This window comes from Epinephelus moara, chromosome 18 (genome assembly GCF_006386435.1).
Source record: "Epinephelus moara isolate mb chromosome 18, YSFRI_EMoa_1.0, whole genome shotgun sequence".
Taxonomy (NCBI): Eukaryota; Metazoa; Chordata; class Actinopteri; order Perciformes; family Serranidae; genus Epinephelus; species Epinephelus moara.
The window spans coordinates 38,022,660-38,037,338 of NC_065523.1; the positions used below are offsets into that span (position 1 = coordinate 38,022,660).

The 14,679-nt window shown below is 42.6% G+C and overlaps 2 protein-coding genes and 1 long non-coding RNA gene across 6 annotated transcripts in view; 1 reads left to right on the forward strand and 2 right to left on the reverse strand.

The window, feature by feature from the left end:
* Positions 1-3,794, reverse strand: part of zgc:158403 (tetratricopeptide repeat protein 39A) — a 24,033-nt gene extending 20,239 nt beyond the window's left edge. For 2 of the 3 annotated variants that reach the window (XM_050069343.1, XM_050069341.1), the window contains exons 1-4: positions 3,567-3,794; positions 1,514-1,618; positions 904-1,035; positions 508-566 (exon numbers count right to left, since the gene is read on the reverse strand). In XM_050069343.1, coding sequence (XP_049925300.1) covers positions 508-566; positions 904-1,035; positions 1,514-1,618; positions 3,567-3,601 — 331 coding nt within the window. In that variant the 5' untranslated portion in view covers positions 3,602-3,794. Of the gene's footprint in view, positions 1-507; positions 567-903; positions 1,036-1,513; positions 1,619-3,566 lie in introns of those variants that run through there. The other variant, XM_050069344.1, reaches the window with a different exon arrangement.
* Positions 1-14,679, forward strand: part of LOC126405588 (uncharacterized) — a 365,681-nt gene that overhangs the window by 277,077 nt on the left and 73,925 nt on the right. Inside the window, exon 2 of the long non-coding RNA XR_007571591.1 lies at positions 55-209. This is a non-coding gene — a long non-coding RNA (uncharacterized LOC126405588). The remainder of the gene's footprint in view (positions 1-54; positions 210-14,679) is intronic.
* On the reverse strand, positions 7,685-12,904 carry LOC126405571 (enoyl-CoA delta isomerase 1, mitochondrial-like). 2 transcript variants are annotated; one of them, XM_050069377.1, is made up of 7 exons: positions 12,783-12,904; positions 11,541-11,675; positions 11,196-11,323; positions 10,204-10,350; positions 9,937-10,058; positions 9,670-9,848; positions 7,685-7,898 (listed from the first exon to the last, which is right to left on the reverse strand). In XM_050069377.1, exons 1-7 carry the CDS (start codon positions 12,889-12,891, stop codon positions 7,732-7,734), a joined length of 987 nt encoding a protein of 328 aa, XP_049925334.1. In that variant the 5' UTR covers positions 12,892-12,904; the 3' UTR covers positions 7,685-7,731. The 2 variants fall into 2 exon arrangements, with proteins under 2 accessions (XP_049925334.1, XP_049925335.1); XM_050069378.1 differs by having other exon boundaries at positions 11,541-11,666; positions 12,783-12,872.

Sequence of the window (14,679 nt, forward strand, 5' to 3'; positions counted from 1 at the left end):
TATTTTGTTCTGAAAATGTGGGCGTGCAGCCTCGTTCTGTGGACGATAAACCAGGTGCAGACTTCCATCTGTGTCACCGCTGATGAGGAAATACAGCGAGTGCTGGACGGAGCAGTGAGTGACAACAACCCCGCCCACATTTAAGAGGACTGTCTGAACAGACCGAGGGTCTAGGTACCATGTCTGAAGGCTTACTGCTGGTTCCAAAGGTGCTGGACTGGTCAGTGTACCTCAGTGTAACATGTTACCTTATCATTGCTTATTAATGAGATTAAAGTTTATTCAATATTGTCACGATTACTACAGAAACACAAAGTGCATCCATATTAATAGAAACGCTGTGTGTATTTACTCACAAGGAAAAGCAGCGTAAATCAACTGATCATTTTAGAAGCTAAAAGTTTGGTTCTGTTTCCTTTACATGTCTGTGCCCAGAGCCCTGTTGTCTCATGATGCGTCCATGCAGCACCTTCCTTTAAAAAGAAGTGAGACATTAAAGCCTTTTACCTTCAGTGAGTGACTCTCCCACTGACTTGTTAGTCAAACCTGGAGACTTCCGTCGATACCTGAAAACACCAAACAACATTTCAGTGTCAACAGAATAAACTGTGTCACTACTCCAGCTAACCACCCCAGCATTCATCCAGTAATTAGACGGGTTCATAGTCAGTATCTCAGCAGCCGCTGTGAAGCTTCTCTCATGCAAACACAGTCAAACTGACGCTCAGAAACTGGCCATGTAAATGCACTCATGTAAATTTGGCTCACAGGCTGCAGAGGAGGAGCTGGCAGCAACTCACAGAACAAAGTGTTTTAAAGGGGGTGGCGACTTTTTTTTGAGTCCAGTCTATGAAATGAGTAAAATCAGTTTAAAAATAATCCACAGTGACGAGACCTCCTGACCTCTGGCACACCTCCTGGGCACTCTTCATGGTATTTCCTGCGTTGCTGATGTCATCAGGCTGAAAAGTCATCATGGCCTGCATTTCCAGCACTGTGGCGTAGATAAGAGCGTGGTACATACTCTCATTCACTCTGCATGGGAAACACAGAGTCGTAGGATCAACATCATACACTTCACACTGTGAGCAAACAGAGGACAGCTCCTGTATGACCTGCACATTTTCCTGCTGAGAAAAGATAAGAGTAAATATCTGGCTCTCTTTATTCGTCCTATCTCCTCTGCCGTCCCAGTCTGTCTTGTGCACAGTGTTTATTTTGCAGGGCTGCCATTCTGTTGGCTGTTGAATCAGTCAGACCTTGGGCGTCAGCTTCAGCAAACACCTCATATCCTGGAGAACTGAAACCTACCAGAGCCACCCTCGTGTCTCAGCTGACAAGATGCACTTTACACAGAAGTTTATTAACATCACCTGAGACCCAATACTGCTGAGATCATCCTGAAACACGCCACCGTGAATGTGCTAAAACTACAGAGCACTACGACCTCAGGCAGCAGCAGCTGGTTCAAACCTCTGAGGAGCCAAACGTGACTCATGGATTATTCTGTTACCTTGGCCGCAGCCTCTCCAGGCTCTCACTGAAGTGGTTGTTAAGGAAGAGATCCAAGGCCTCCATACACTCATCCAGGCTCTCTTTCAGGGTCATCTGTGAGGAGCTGCAGCACAAACACATGCATGGTTAAAACATGCACACAGCAAAGGCACAGAGCGGAGACACAGCTGTGTGTCGTGGGGGAAAAGGGGAAGTCACCAGCAGCAGCAGCAGCAGCAGGGTGCACACTGATAAACATACATGAGTCCATGTGTGGTCAGGTCAGAGGTTCACAGCCTCTGAGATACATGCATTAAAGTTTGCCTGAAGTTCATTTCACTAAACACAAGATGCAATCAGAGCATCATCACACAATACGCTGCAGCACCAACTGAAGGGTTACTAACTAGGACTACTGGGCCCAGGCCCAGGCCCAGGGGAACGCCCCCAACCTTCACCTGCAAAATATGACTCAAAATAATAGATGCTGACCAGGAAGAGACTGAAAATGACCACAGAGGCAAAAAGAGACCACAAAGGAACTGTGGACGGACACAAACTAACTTCAAAAAGACTCAACACTACAACAAGGAGACACAAAAACAACCACAAAGGGGCACAAAACTACTACAAAGAGACAAAAAATATGACAGAGACACAAAAAACACAAAGAGGCGCAAAACAACTACAAAGAGACACAAAACTATTTCAAAGAGACAAAAACGACTATAGAGACACAAAACAACTACAAAGAGGCACACAACGACTACAAATAGACACAAAACAACTACAACGGGACACAAAACTACTACAAATAGACACAAAAGTACTTTGAAGAGACACAAAACTACTATGGAGAGACACAAAAGACTACAGAGACACAAAACAACCACAAAGAGAAACACAAAAACTGCAGAGACACAATACAACTACAAAAGACACAACCACAAAGAGACACAAAACTGCTTCAAAGAGACAAAAAAGACTACAGAGACACAAAACAACTACAATGAGACACACAACAACTATATAGAGACACAAAACTACTACAAATAGACACAAAAGACTACAGAGACACAAAACAACTACAAAGAGAAACACAAAAACTGCAGAGACACAATACAACTACAAAAGACACAACCACACAGAGACACAAAACTGCTTCAAAGAGACAAAAAAAGACTACAGAGACACAAAACAACTACAATGAGACACACAACAAGTACATAGAGACACAAAACTACTACGGAGAGACACAAAAGACTACAGAGACACAAAACAAGTACATAGAGACACAAAACTACTACAATGAGACACAAAACTACTACATAGAGACACAAAAGTACTTTGAAGAGACACAAAACTACTATGGAGAGACACAAAAGACTACAGAGACACAAAACAACCACAAAGAGAAACACAAAAACTGCAGAGACACAATACAACTACAAAAGACACAACCACAAAGAGACACAAAACTGCTTCAAAGAGACAAAAAAGACTACAGAGACACAAAACAACTACAATGAGACACACAACAACTATATAGAGACACAAAACTACTACAAATAGACACAAAAGACTACAGAGACACAAAACAACTACAATGAGACACAAAAGTACTACACAGAGACACAAGCTACTTTGAAGAGACACAAAACTACCACAAGGTCTGTGTGTCTTGCCCCAGTGTAGGAGAGGTGGTGGGGCCTTTTGCATGTCTGTGCCCAGGGAATCACTGTCTCATAATCCGCCCATGACAACACCTGCGTTTTGTCCTGAATATTAAAATACTGTAACTTTAAAGATGATGTTCTCAGTAAGCTATCAGCTGTTTGGTTTGTCAGGCTCCTGCTGTCTGTACATAATAATAATGAACGCTGGCAGAGAACAAAGAAAGGAGGACTGAATCTTTTGCTTCCTGGTGCAGCACAGGATGAATTATTATTAATATCAGTGTTTCCTGTGCAGGTTGATTTAATCTAAACAGAATCAGGCCGGCGGATCCAGACAGAGCAGCAACAGCCACCAGGCTTCAGACACACTTCAGGACAAACTTGAGCTGTACTCACTTCTCTGCAGCACTTGTGTCTTTCCCATTGGACATGTTGTCTCTCCGGGCAGAATGCCCTAACACCACCTGTTAGCAGCTCGGTGACACACACAGAAAATCAAGATGCATCCACCGCTTCACACTTTGACACCAGGACCTCAAACTCCACCGGCTGCTCTGCAGTCAGCGTAGATTTTCCTGTTCCTGCTCAAACTGACGTAAAGCGCTCCGAGGTAAAGGCATGCGTTCATCTGAGAGGATCCGACAGAGAGGCGCGTGTGACTCCTCCTCTGTGACATCACTGCCACGCACACATTAAACAGCACGGTCACAGGATCAGGTGTTGACAGGTACATCACCTTTTTAAAGGACCTGTTTGATTGTGATGGTGGAGCGCTCAAACTTTTCTTAAGAGGAAACATTTCACATTAAAGGGACCCTTCAGTGTTTCTCAACCTGGACGCTGTTTTCATGTTTTGGTGTCTTAGTGACTGATGGGAAGAACAGTTTTTAGAATTTGTCCAGTATTAAGCCGGAGGGTTGCAGCCGGCAGCGGTGAAACAGTTTGCAATGTAACGTAAAGGGGCAATTGTGCACCTTCAATTTATGTCCACTAAAAGTGTTTGTTTTAGTCACTGACAGGCTCAGATTATTATTCTAAGTGTCTCACAACATTATGAAAGGATCCCTTCAGAGATAGAGCTTTGTCTTAAAGAGTAAGATCCTTTTCGTTTAACCAGAAACAGCCCTGAAATCACCATCATTGAACCCACCGGACGCCATTTAAATAAACAGGAATTTTATCATGGTAGAACAGTCTTCATGCAAAGTGGACAGAAACAAAATAAAGCTCACAGAAGTCTTCTTGGTTCGTCTCTCCACTGATTCAACAATCGCCAACTCTGGTTTTAGTTGAATGAACCCTTAAATCACCCAGTTAGATGTGAAAACATGCTGCCTCTATACACGCTAAAATTACTGTTTATTTAAATGTTCTCTTTCCGATAGTAATTTTGGGGCTGTTTCAACGCATTTTCATCCCAACTTGTCAAATACCACTGACACTACACGAAAAAAAATTATGCGCTAGGTACCCTACTAGATGGTTTTGGATAGCTTCTCAGTTTACGCTCGTTACATGCATTGTGTCTTTTCAGTATGATACGATGCAATACGAGATACAACACTGTACGATATGATATGCGATATGATACGATGTGATACAAGATACAATACGATACGATGTGCTACAATAACAAATGATACAAGATACGATACGATACAAGATACAGTACGATGTGATCCGAGATACCATACGATATGATACGGTACGATACGAGATACGATATATGATATGATGCAATACAAGGTACGATGCAAGACAAGATATGATACGATACAATGCGATACAACATATGATGAGATACAAGATACAAAACGATATGATGTGCTACGATAGGATATGAGATACAATACGATATGATACAATACGCTGCGAGATACGATGTAGTACGATACAATGTGATACGATTCGAGATATACGATGCGAGATACAATACAGTACGATACAGTGCAATTTGTTGTCAAACTAAAGGACTGACTGTGGTTAGTGAATTATTATTTCTGCACCACGACATGACACATGGATGTGAACAGTAAGTTCAGAAGGACAAATCTTTAGCTGAAGGAGACACAGTGTGAAGTTTCACTTTGACTTTCAGGAGGAACAGAAAAGTATTTAATTCATAATCAGTTAGAAATGAATCACTTGTTGTTTTTGTGCCTCTAAGCAGCTGATTCAAACTAAAGAAGAGCTCAGTATGTAATACAGATTCTCAGCTCTCTTAGTTCACATGTAATTTGACAGTAAAGTCACTTGAGGGCGCTGTTGTCATATTTGTGTAAAACATGTTGGCAGAGGTGCTGTGTTGGTGCACTCATTCCTTTAAAAGTGCAGGATTTAGTGACATCTAGTGGTGAAGTTGCAGAACTGAAACGGATACACTAAAGAAAACATAACGTTATTAATATTACGTAACATTTCATGAAGATTTAGAAGGAAACAGCGAGTTTGACGAGGATGAAACAGGCTGACTGGATTGTGGAGACAGTAATCATCAGGGAGAAAAGGCTACGGTACTGATGAGGCAGCCTGGTGTGCCTCCAACAGCTTGACAGCGGTTGTGACACTTCACAGCGCCAGTAGTTACTCAATACAAAACTCTGTGTCCAGTCTTGTTAAGTGGTTTGTGCAAGTCGTTGTGCTTGTGTTTGAAAGGATGCATCCACACTATGAAAGGTCAAAAAAGAGACGCGCTCAGCTTAGCTGCATGGCGCCTCGCTTGTTTGTGTTACAGTGTTCAACTCAACTCAGTTTTATTTATGTAGCACCTTTCATACGAACACGCAGCCCAAAGTGCTTCACATGGCAAAACTGGAGTGACTGTGTGTCCTGTCCCCACTGCTCTTCTCCCTGTACACCAACAGCTGCACCTCAGCGGACCCTTCTGTGAAACCTCTGAAGTTTGCAGACGACACCACGGTCATCGGTCTAATGCCGCTCAAGACTGTGGAGATGACAGTGGACTTCAGGAGAAGCCCCTCAACACTGCCCCGCCTCACCATCCTCAACAGCACAGTGTCTACTGTGGACACCTTCAGGTTTCTGGGTACCACAATCTCTCGGGACCTGAGGTGGACCTCCCACATAGACACTGTCCGGAAAAAGGGCCCAGCAGAGACTGTACTTCCTGCGACAGCTCAGGAAGCTCAACCTGCCTCAGGAACCGCTGATCATGTTCTACACCGCCATAATCCAGACTGACACGGACAATCAGGTGTGCAGGGAAGATTATTAGGACTGATCTTCCCTCTATTGAGGACCTGTAAAGGTCAAGGGTCAGGAAACAAGCAGGGAACATCTCTGCTGACTCCTCACACCCCGGACACAATCTGTTTAAACTCCTCCCCTCTGGTAGGCGCTACAGAGCACTGTTTGCCAAAACCACCCGTCACAAAGACAGTTTCTTCCCCCAGGCTGTCGTTTGATGATCTCCTAACAGTCACAGAGTGGCAGGTCAAACAACACTTGCATCCTTGCTCTATTCTTACCTCATAGACTTGTATACTTTTTGTATATTTGACACATATTTAGGGCTTGTAAATATTACTTAATTTAATTTTGAATTAAGTTTAGTTCTACTTCCACTTTCTTTGTCTAATTTTTAGTAAATGTCAACACTGGTACACTGAGTGCAAAGTTTACTGAAGTGCACATGTGCTTGGCCAATAGAGTTGATTCTGATTCAATTTAAAGGACAACACAAACAACTGAACATAAAGTTTTGCAAAACTAGAAAATCACAACAATAAGACAATAAAATATTAGAAAACCGAACCAAACAGAACAAACTAACAAAAAGATGATTGAAAGTCCTAAGAACAAAAAGAAAGTAAATAAATGAAAAAGAATAAAAACAACCAGGAGAGACAAATAAAGTAAGAAGCAATGGTTTTTACTGCAGCTCACACCGACAAATGCTGTCATCAAACCTGTTAATAAACACTGGGCAACGTTAGCAGTGTGGTGCTAACAGTTATCCCTGTCACTGTGTGGGACTCTCTCCCAGGCACAGCGGTAGTCTCATGAGAGGCTGAGCGAATCATTCGCTCCACACAGCTCTACACTGAAGTATTACTGGTTTTAAATAGTTAAAGTTGCTGTAAAGTTGTGGTGACTGGACAAAATCGCAAGGTAGTGCAGAGTTTATGGAGACTGGCTGAATTTGCATTAATTCCTGGAGGGACTGTGTGAGGATATGTTGCGAGGCACGGCAGGTCTGTCCAGTTTGGATTTCTCCATTTGCCAGAGCAGTGTGTAAAGGCTGGTGTATTTCTTTAGATTTTACAAAACCAAGAACACATGAGGAAAAGTCTGGTGCTTGATGTAAACTTCAAATGTTAGCATGTCAAGCTAACTAGCTTAATAAATATTTCTTTAAAAAAAGGCATAACATTTTAAAAGTAAACTGTAATTAATTAAAGAATTGAACCTAAATACTCAGAAATTTGGATAGAAAAAATATTTATTTGTCACTGGAGCATTGGTTTACATCCACTGCAGAGAGCTGTGTGTGACAAAGTCTCGTTTACGTTTGTACACGTGAGTCATTTCCTTGTCTCCTCTATCCTCGTCTCTTCTTCAGCATCTCCATATACATGCCGAGCGACCGCTGAATGGAGTCTTTGGTGATGAAGTCGACAAACTGTTGGATGTCGGCCTCTCTGTTGGACGTCAGCTTGACGATGGTCGGCTTCCTCATCATGAACTTGGTGAGGTGTCTGGCGTGGTCTGTAAGGTGGACACATCAACAGTTCAGCTCACAGATTCTAAAAGTTAAGTTTTATTTGTTTTTCTTAATGCTGGTACTGGTGATTGGATTGGTAGCATCAACCTGAGTCTGACCTGTGACTGAGAGAGTGGAGAACACTTAACAACAATGTCTGCATCGAGATTAAGCCGAAGCAATACAGGTGAAAATGTGGGTGAACTGGTTCTGTGGTATCTATCTATAGTTTGGAATTTTTTGAAGTGGGGTCATGTGAGGTTTTTATCCACAGTCAGCGTGTTACCTTCAGTAGATGGCGATCAGTACGCCCCCAGTTTGGAGAAGCAGGTGGGAGTACCGCCACAAATGCTAAGCAATGCACTGCTGTGGAGGGGGGCAGCAGCAAAACGTATCTTAACAATCTAAACAACAGCGGTTGAATGCCTCACCGCACCAGTCAAGTTTCTCTGACAGTTGACATCCATGTCTGTCAAAGCCAAGATTACACCCAAGATTAGAGACACCAATTCAGTATCTGACAAATGTCCCCCCTTCTGTTCCTGAGATATGACGATGAGTAATGGACAGAAAAGTGTTTTATGCAGAACATTTTGATGTCACAGTGACGCTGACCTTTGACCTTTAGGATATGAAAATTTAATCACCTCATTATTATATCCTGTTAAAACATTTGTGTGATGTTTTATCACAATTAGTGCATCAGATCTTGAGTTATGACCAAAGCCATATTTTGTGAGGTCACAGTGACCTTGACCTTTGACATTCAACTACCAAATTCCGATCATCTCATTATTGAATCCAAATGGACCTTTGTGCCAAAGTTGAAAAAACAAAAAACAGAAACCCTTGAGCTGTTTTTGAGATATCATGTGTATACAGATGAGACAGATGAGGTCACAGTGACCTTGACCTTTGACCTATGACTCCAAAAATCTAGCCAGTTCATCATTAAGGATGTTTCTATTGGACATTTGTGCCAAATTTGAGGAAATTCCCTCAAGGTGTTCTTAAGATACTGTATTCAGGAGAATGCAACAGACGAGGTCACATTAACCTTGACCTTTGACACCAAAACCTGATCTGTTTATTCTTGATGCAAAGTGAACGTTTGCGCCAAACTTTTCCCATTGCATTCTTGAGATATGACGTTCACGAGAATGGGATGGCCGGACAGACGTCAAAAATATAATGCCCCCAGCCACAGCTATCCCTGGGTTGGAGGCAAAAACATCAATATCAGTTTAAGTGTTCGCTCTATTTTGAATATTTTTACCACCTTAACCTTGATGTCAGACAGCATTGTCTTTTCTTTATTTATTTTTTTATGATCGTTTTTTGGCATTTTTGTTTTCCTTAGATAGGACAGTCTACAGTCATTGAGGCAGCAGAATGCCAGTAACTCCTCTGCTCTGCTGGGTAAAATTACTGTTTTTGTTGAAAATGTCTGGAGGCTTTGAAGAGAGCGTTCCCGTTGGAAATCGCAGTCTGACAGTAAGGTAATGCAGTTAAAATATTCTAAAAATAAAGTACACTTAAACTGATAAGGATATTTTAGGTGCCTAAAATACATTTTGCTGTTGCCCCCGTCCACAGCAGGATATTACTTAGCTTCTGTGACGATGCTCCTGTCTGCTTCTCCAAACTGGAAGCAAGCCGACTGCCACATACTGTAGGTAATACACTGACTGTGGTTGAGTACCTCATACAAATCCACTTCACAATAATAAGAACTATCCTCCTAATGTGATTATGTTTTTAGAGGTGTTAATATACCTGGAACAGCCAACCACTTGGTCATCATCTGTGTGGCTGTGGTGAGGACCTGGTCCTCAGGTACCAGCTGGTCCACCAGTCCTATCTTCAGGGCCTCTGAGGGGTTGTAGAGGAGCCCCAACTCCAGAGCCATCTCTGTCTGTCGGTGGCCCACCGTGTTGGACATGGTGTCTTTAAACCTGCAGACAGCAGCAGTGATCGTCAGTCAGGTGAAACAGTGCAGGGGGTTACCAACACTATCAGTTGTTGTCATACTCAAGTCCATACCAAGGAGGTGCTACGATGCCCAACAGCGTCTCATTGAGGCCGATAGTGTAACGAGGGTTGTCGGCCATTATCCTGTAGTCACATGTCATTGACATCAAACAGCCACCTGCAGGACTGGAACCCTGTGGGAGGAGTGACGAGGTCGGCTAAGACACAATCTGGAAAACGTTTGTTTTATTTATCTGCTGATGATTGTTGAGTTGTTCTTCAACCACAGTGACTACCAGTGGATGGTGATGGTGGTGATGGTGAGGGGTTTATACGTACATTGATTGCAGCGATAGTGACCATGTTGGAGCCGTAGAGTTTCAGCCACATCTCCTGAACGGCTCTCCAGAACTCTCCATAGTGCTCTGGACTCTTCCCGTACATTTCCATGACGTCCAGCCCGGCTGAGAACACCTTGGGCTGGCTCTGGATGGAAACAACACACACACAAAGGATAAACTGTCAGTTTAATTTCCTGCATAAAAATCATGACCTTCTTAAACTGTGTAACCCTTTCCCTGTACCACAGCTTGAAGAAAGTATCTTCTAAAAACTGGCAGCAGGTTTGGGAGTTGATTTTAAGTCCATCTTCAACCCGAAAAGGTCCAACTAGCTCATCTGTCTTCAGATATTTCTTGGCCTGGTCTAACTAATGAGTCTTGTTGAGTGATGGTTGTGTTTCAGCCTTCCTTACCTGGGCCGTGTCTCTGAGCACTGAACACCTTGTACTTCTGGACACGTTTAATTTGTCTCAAGTCTTTAGCAGTTAATTTTTTTCCCCCACACGTTTATTGCGACCTTGTTGACTATTTGCCACAGAACGTTTGATTGTTCGGTGATCACGCCTCAGTAGCTTAGCTACTGAGCTAGATGAGTGCTGCATCCCTCCGAAAGGCATTTTACAAATTCTGACTTTTCAGAGTCTGTTAAATCTCTTTTTGGCCGATTTTGTCTGAGGTAAAGACCAATAATTATGCACACCTTGATATAGGGTGTTGATCACTTTAGGCCACACCCTCCCTCATTACACAAATACACATCAGCTGATAATGTTTAAATCTAGTTAGCATTCAAGTTTATGTAGCTTGGAGAATATGCATGAAAATGACGATAAGGTCAAAATGCTCACTTGCCTAGTAATTGTGCATGCAATGTATTTTAAAGAAAACATTCTTATTTTATTCCATTTCTGCCAATGTGTCCCCCTAAATCCTCACACTGGAGCTTTGCACAAAGGTTCTCCTGCTTTAGATGATGAGGTTTTACTGTACCGAGGTGATGATGAGGCCTCGGCAGCTCTTGTCCGTCTCCAGCTTCTCCAAACCGATGCAGAACTCTGTGAGGAAATCTAAACTGAGGCTGTTCACCGGCGGACTCTGAAAGCGCATCACCGCCACACCTACAGAGACACAGAGAGGCTCATCTTTCAGCTGTGACTCCCCATAAAGCCTTTACACAGGTCTGTCGTCGGTAATGACGCCAGCTGACGTCACACTGAACCACAACCAAAGTAGCTGTTGTTCTCCCTCTCATCAAAGAGACGGGCAAAAAAGTGTCGACAGTGTTTTTAACACATTATGATGATACAGAAGACGCACTGATGCCAAAATATCTACCTGTGCTACGGTCAAAATCCACTTTGATCTTTGGCGAGGTGGAGTTGTTCCTCTGCTGAGTGACGAGGATAGGAGACCCACACACTCTGCCATGACTGCTGCAGGAAGACCACTGGGAGAGAAGACCTGCACGCACTGCAGTCAGTCAAACAGTCAGTTTCATTACTTTATATTCATTTCATAAATGTACAAATGTTGTCTGTTCTTGGTCCGCTCCTTTTTAGCCTATACATCAAAGACTCGCCACAGTCATGTGTTGGAGCAGGTTTTCAGATGTATGCAGACGATACACTCATTCATGTATCTGCTGTCATGTCACTTACAGTCCATAGCTGCATGGTTTGACAAGTCACATCTCTCACTTAATGTTAAGAAAACGGTGTCAGTTTTCTTTTCTGCCAGGGCTCGCTCATCAACAGAAGCTAATGTGTTAAATCTAAATATTAATAGACAGCATGTCGAACAGGTCTCAGAGGTAAAATACCTCAGCCTCATGTTAGATTCACAGCTAAAGCAAACTTTGATACATTTAGACTTATCAAAGACTGTCACCCATTTCATGCTGCAAACAGTTTCATGCATGCTAATGACTTTTTCACATTTATGTTACTGTGTAATCTCTTGGTCACAAGCAGCATCTACAATAACTGAGCCTCTTATGATGATATACAAGAGAGCAATTAAAATTTTGGACAGGAAACCAATAAGACAACACCACTGCCATGTTGTTCAGAAACTAAATATACTAAGTTTTGCTCAGTGACCTTGTGGTTCCACTTAGAGCTTCAGGCTCAGTAACACATGGAGCAGCCAGTGGGAACTGTAAGGTTCCCTCGCGTAAATCCTCATTTGGACAAACAGCTTTTTCTGTACATTGAATTAACATTTGGAATTCTTTACCTACAGAACTCAAGCTGGATCCTGATTTCAGCCACTTTAAACTCAAACTGAAGCACTTTTTGAAGAGGAATCTGTTATGCAGTCATGAATAATTTGCTTCCTGTTCTATGGTGCTAATTATGTGTTGCAGTTTGTGTCTTGCATTGTTCCTATACAAATAAACATCAAATAAAATAAAAATAAATGTTAATTAGATGGTAATTTGCATGAGAAATAGAGAAAAATAAAAATAATCTGTTATAATATTCATCTGCTTATTGAGATCAACAGACATGATCACTATCAGAGGTTTCCACTGTACTAAAGACATTCTGTTAGAGTGATATCGACATGCAGACGTACCTGACAAGCCGCACTTGTTCCTCAGTGCAGCTCTCAGCGCCATTTTGTCCTGCTCAGACTCTGGATAGAGACAGTAAACTGCTGCTTCTGCCAAAAACCACACAGACATGTAGCATTACACTCAGGGGCGGGACCATGAGTTCTTCTCCTTTCTCTTCTTTGTTTGTGGTCATTGTTTGTAGTGGAGATTGGCCCACAGCGTTTAAAGAGCATTGCCTATAGGCATGAAAATGACGCGTTTACATGACGGCAACCCAGTCGGCAGAATAAATGTTGCAGTTAGATATGTAACACTGTATTATGTGTACATTATTAAGTAAAATATATGTTGAAACTTTATGTCTAGTTACACTTCAACATCACTGTGCTTAACACGTGGTTTTGTCCAGAGTCACCGACACACTGTCCAGGGTGCAGGGTGAGAAACACACAGTCACAAACGCACACCCTCAGGTACTCGTTCTAACAGGAACAAACAGAAACTAGAATTATTAGTTTTATATTTACTCAGACACTAACTGACAAACAGGAGGTGGGGAGGTTTATGTCCTTTGGCTACAGACATCAGCAGACCGTTACAATTACAAACAACATAATCAGAAAAGTAAATACACTCCGTTACACAGCTCAAACAAACAAAAAAAAATCCTCCTGAGACCCTGTAACCTCATATGAGCACATTACTGGATTCACTGGATCTTACGCTTCATTCATAACTTAGACCGCTTGAGTCTTTTTTGTGCCATCAGTCTGCAGTGAACCCTGACCCAAAATCGGAAAGGTCCAAAACCTGATCACATTTTATGGTTGAAACTTAATTCATTCATTCATCCATCTTCTAACCGCTTCATCCTCTTGAGGGTCGCGGGGGGGTGGAGCCTATCCCAGCTGACACTGGGTGAGAGGCAGGGTTCACCCTNCCCTCTTGCTGTGAGGCGACAGTGCTAACCACCACACCACCGTGAAACTTAATTATTAGTGATAAATAATATTTGTACTTTGATATAGCAACAAATTTAACCAATTTTAGCAACAGTGACAAGCTAAGACGCCGTTAATTAGGAAGTACTTGTTTAAGACATTGGGACTTTATTATTGTCTCCAAAGTCGTCGAAACCTGGCACTTGGCCAGTGACTTGCAGCATCAGAAACCAACAAAAAAAAAAGGCATAATTTAACTTTGGCATGATACACGGCCGGTTGGCGTTATAGTTTAAGGGCACATGGCGGCATCAGGGGGAAACGCGGCAGAACAAGAACGAAAATGAAGGCGGCACAGTCCGACTGGGGCAGGCGGGAGGGGTGGTGAATGAGTCCAACAAACGCAGACTTTCACCGGAGAGAGCGGTGTTCACCAGCTGTAAGATTCTAAAGCCAAACCCTGTTCTTATTTCCTAAACCCAACCACGTGCTTTTGTTGTTAACGACAAAGTGCTTTTATTTTGAAAACAGACAATGCATGTAACAGGCTGAAGTTGACACGGCGTCCCAGAACGTCAACAACCAATACACCCAGGGTACCTTGGACGTGGAAAGTCCATGACCAAACATGGACATGTGACGAGTTCGGAGTGAGCATGTGTCGGTGTGTCAAATCATGCGGCCATAGTGTAGTTAATTTATAGCCTAACGTTAGCTTTCTACTTCTGCAGATTGCATTTAGGCTTCAAAGATCATAAAAGTGAGGTTGATGTGTGAAGATTACCTTGCTGAACAAAACGTGAAAATGTTTATTTTCTGCAACAGTCCAAAATCCAGTGGAAAAATCCCACTGGCTTTTTGTCGAGGGAACCAGATCGACGCTAACTTCAACATCACCCTACAAAGAAGACATCATCCTCGCAGCTCTCTATTTCTGCAGCTGCTGCTCTGCCAACATACTGCTCACACTTTAAAC

Coding starts and splice junctions, on each gene's coding strand:
- LOC126405571 (XM_050069377.1), bottom strand. CDS start 12,891: ATGTCTGTGTGGTTTTTGGCAGAAGCAGCAGTTTACTGTCTCTATCCA. Junction 11,676..12,782: donor GAACAAGTGCGGCTTGTCAG/GTACGTCTGCAT, acceptor GACTGACTGCAG/TGCGTGCAGGTCTTCTCTCC. Junction 11,324..11,540: donor GGATTTTGACCGTAGCACAG/GTAGATATTTTG, acceptor GTGTCTCTGTAG/GTGTGGCGGTGATGCGCTTT.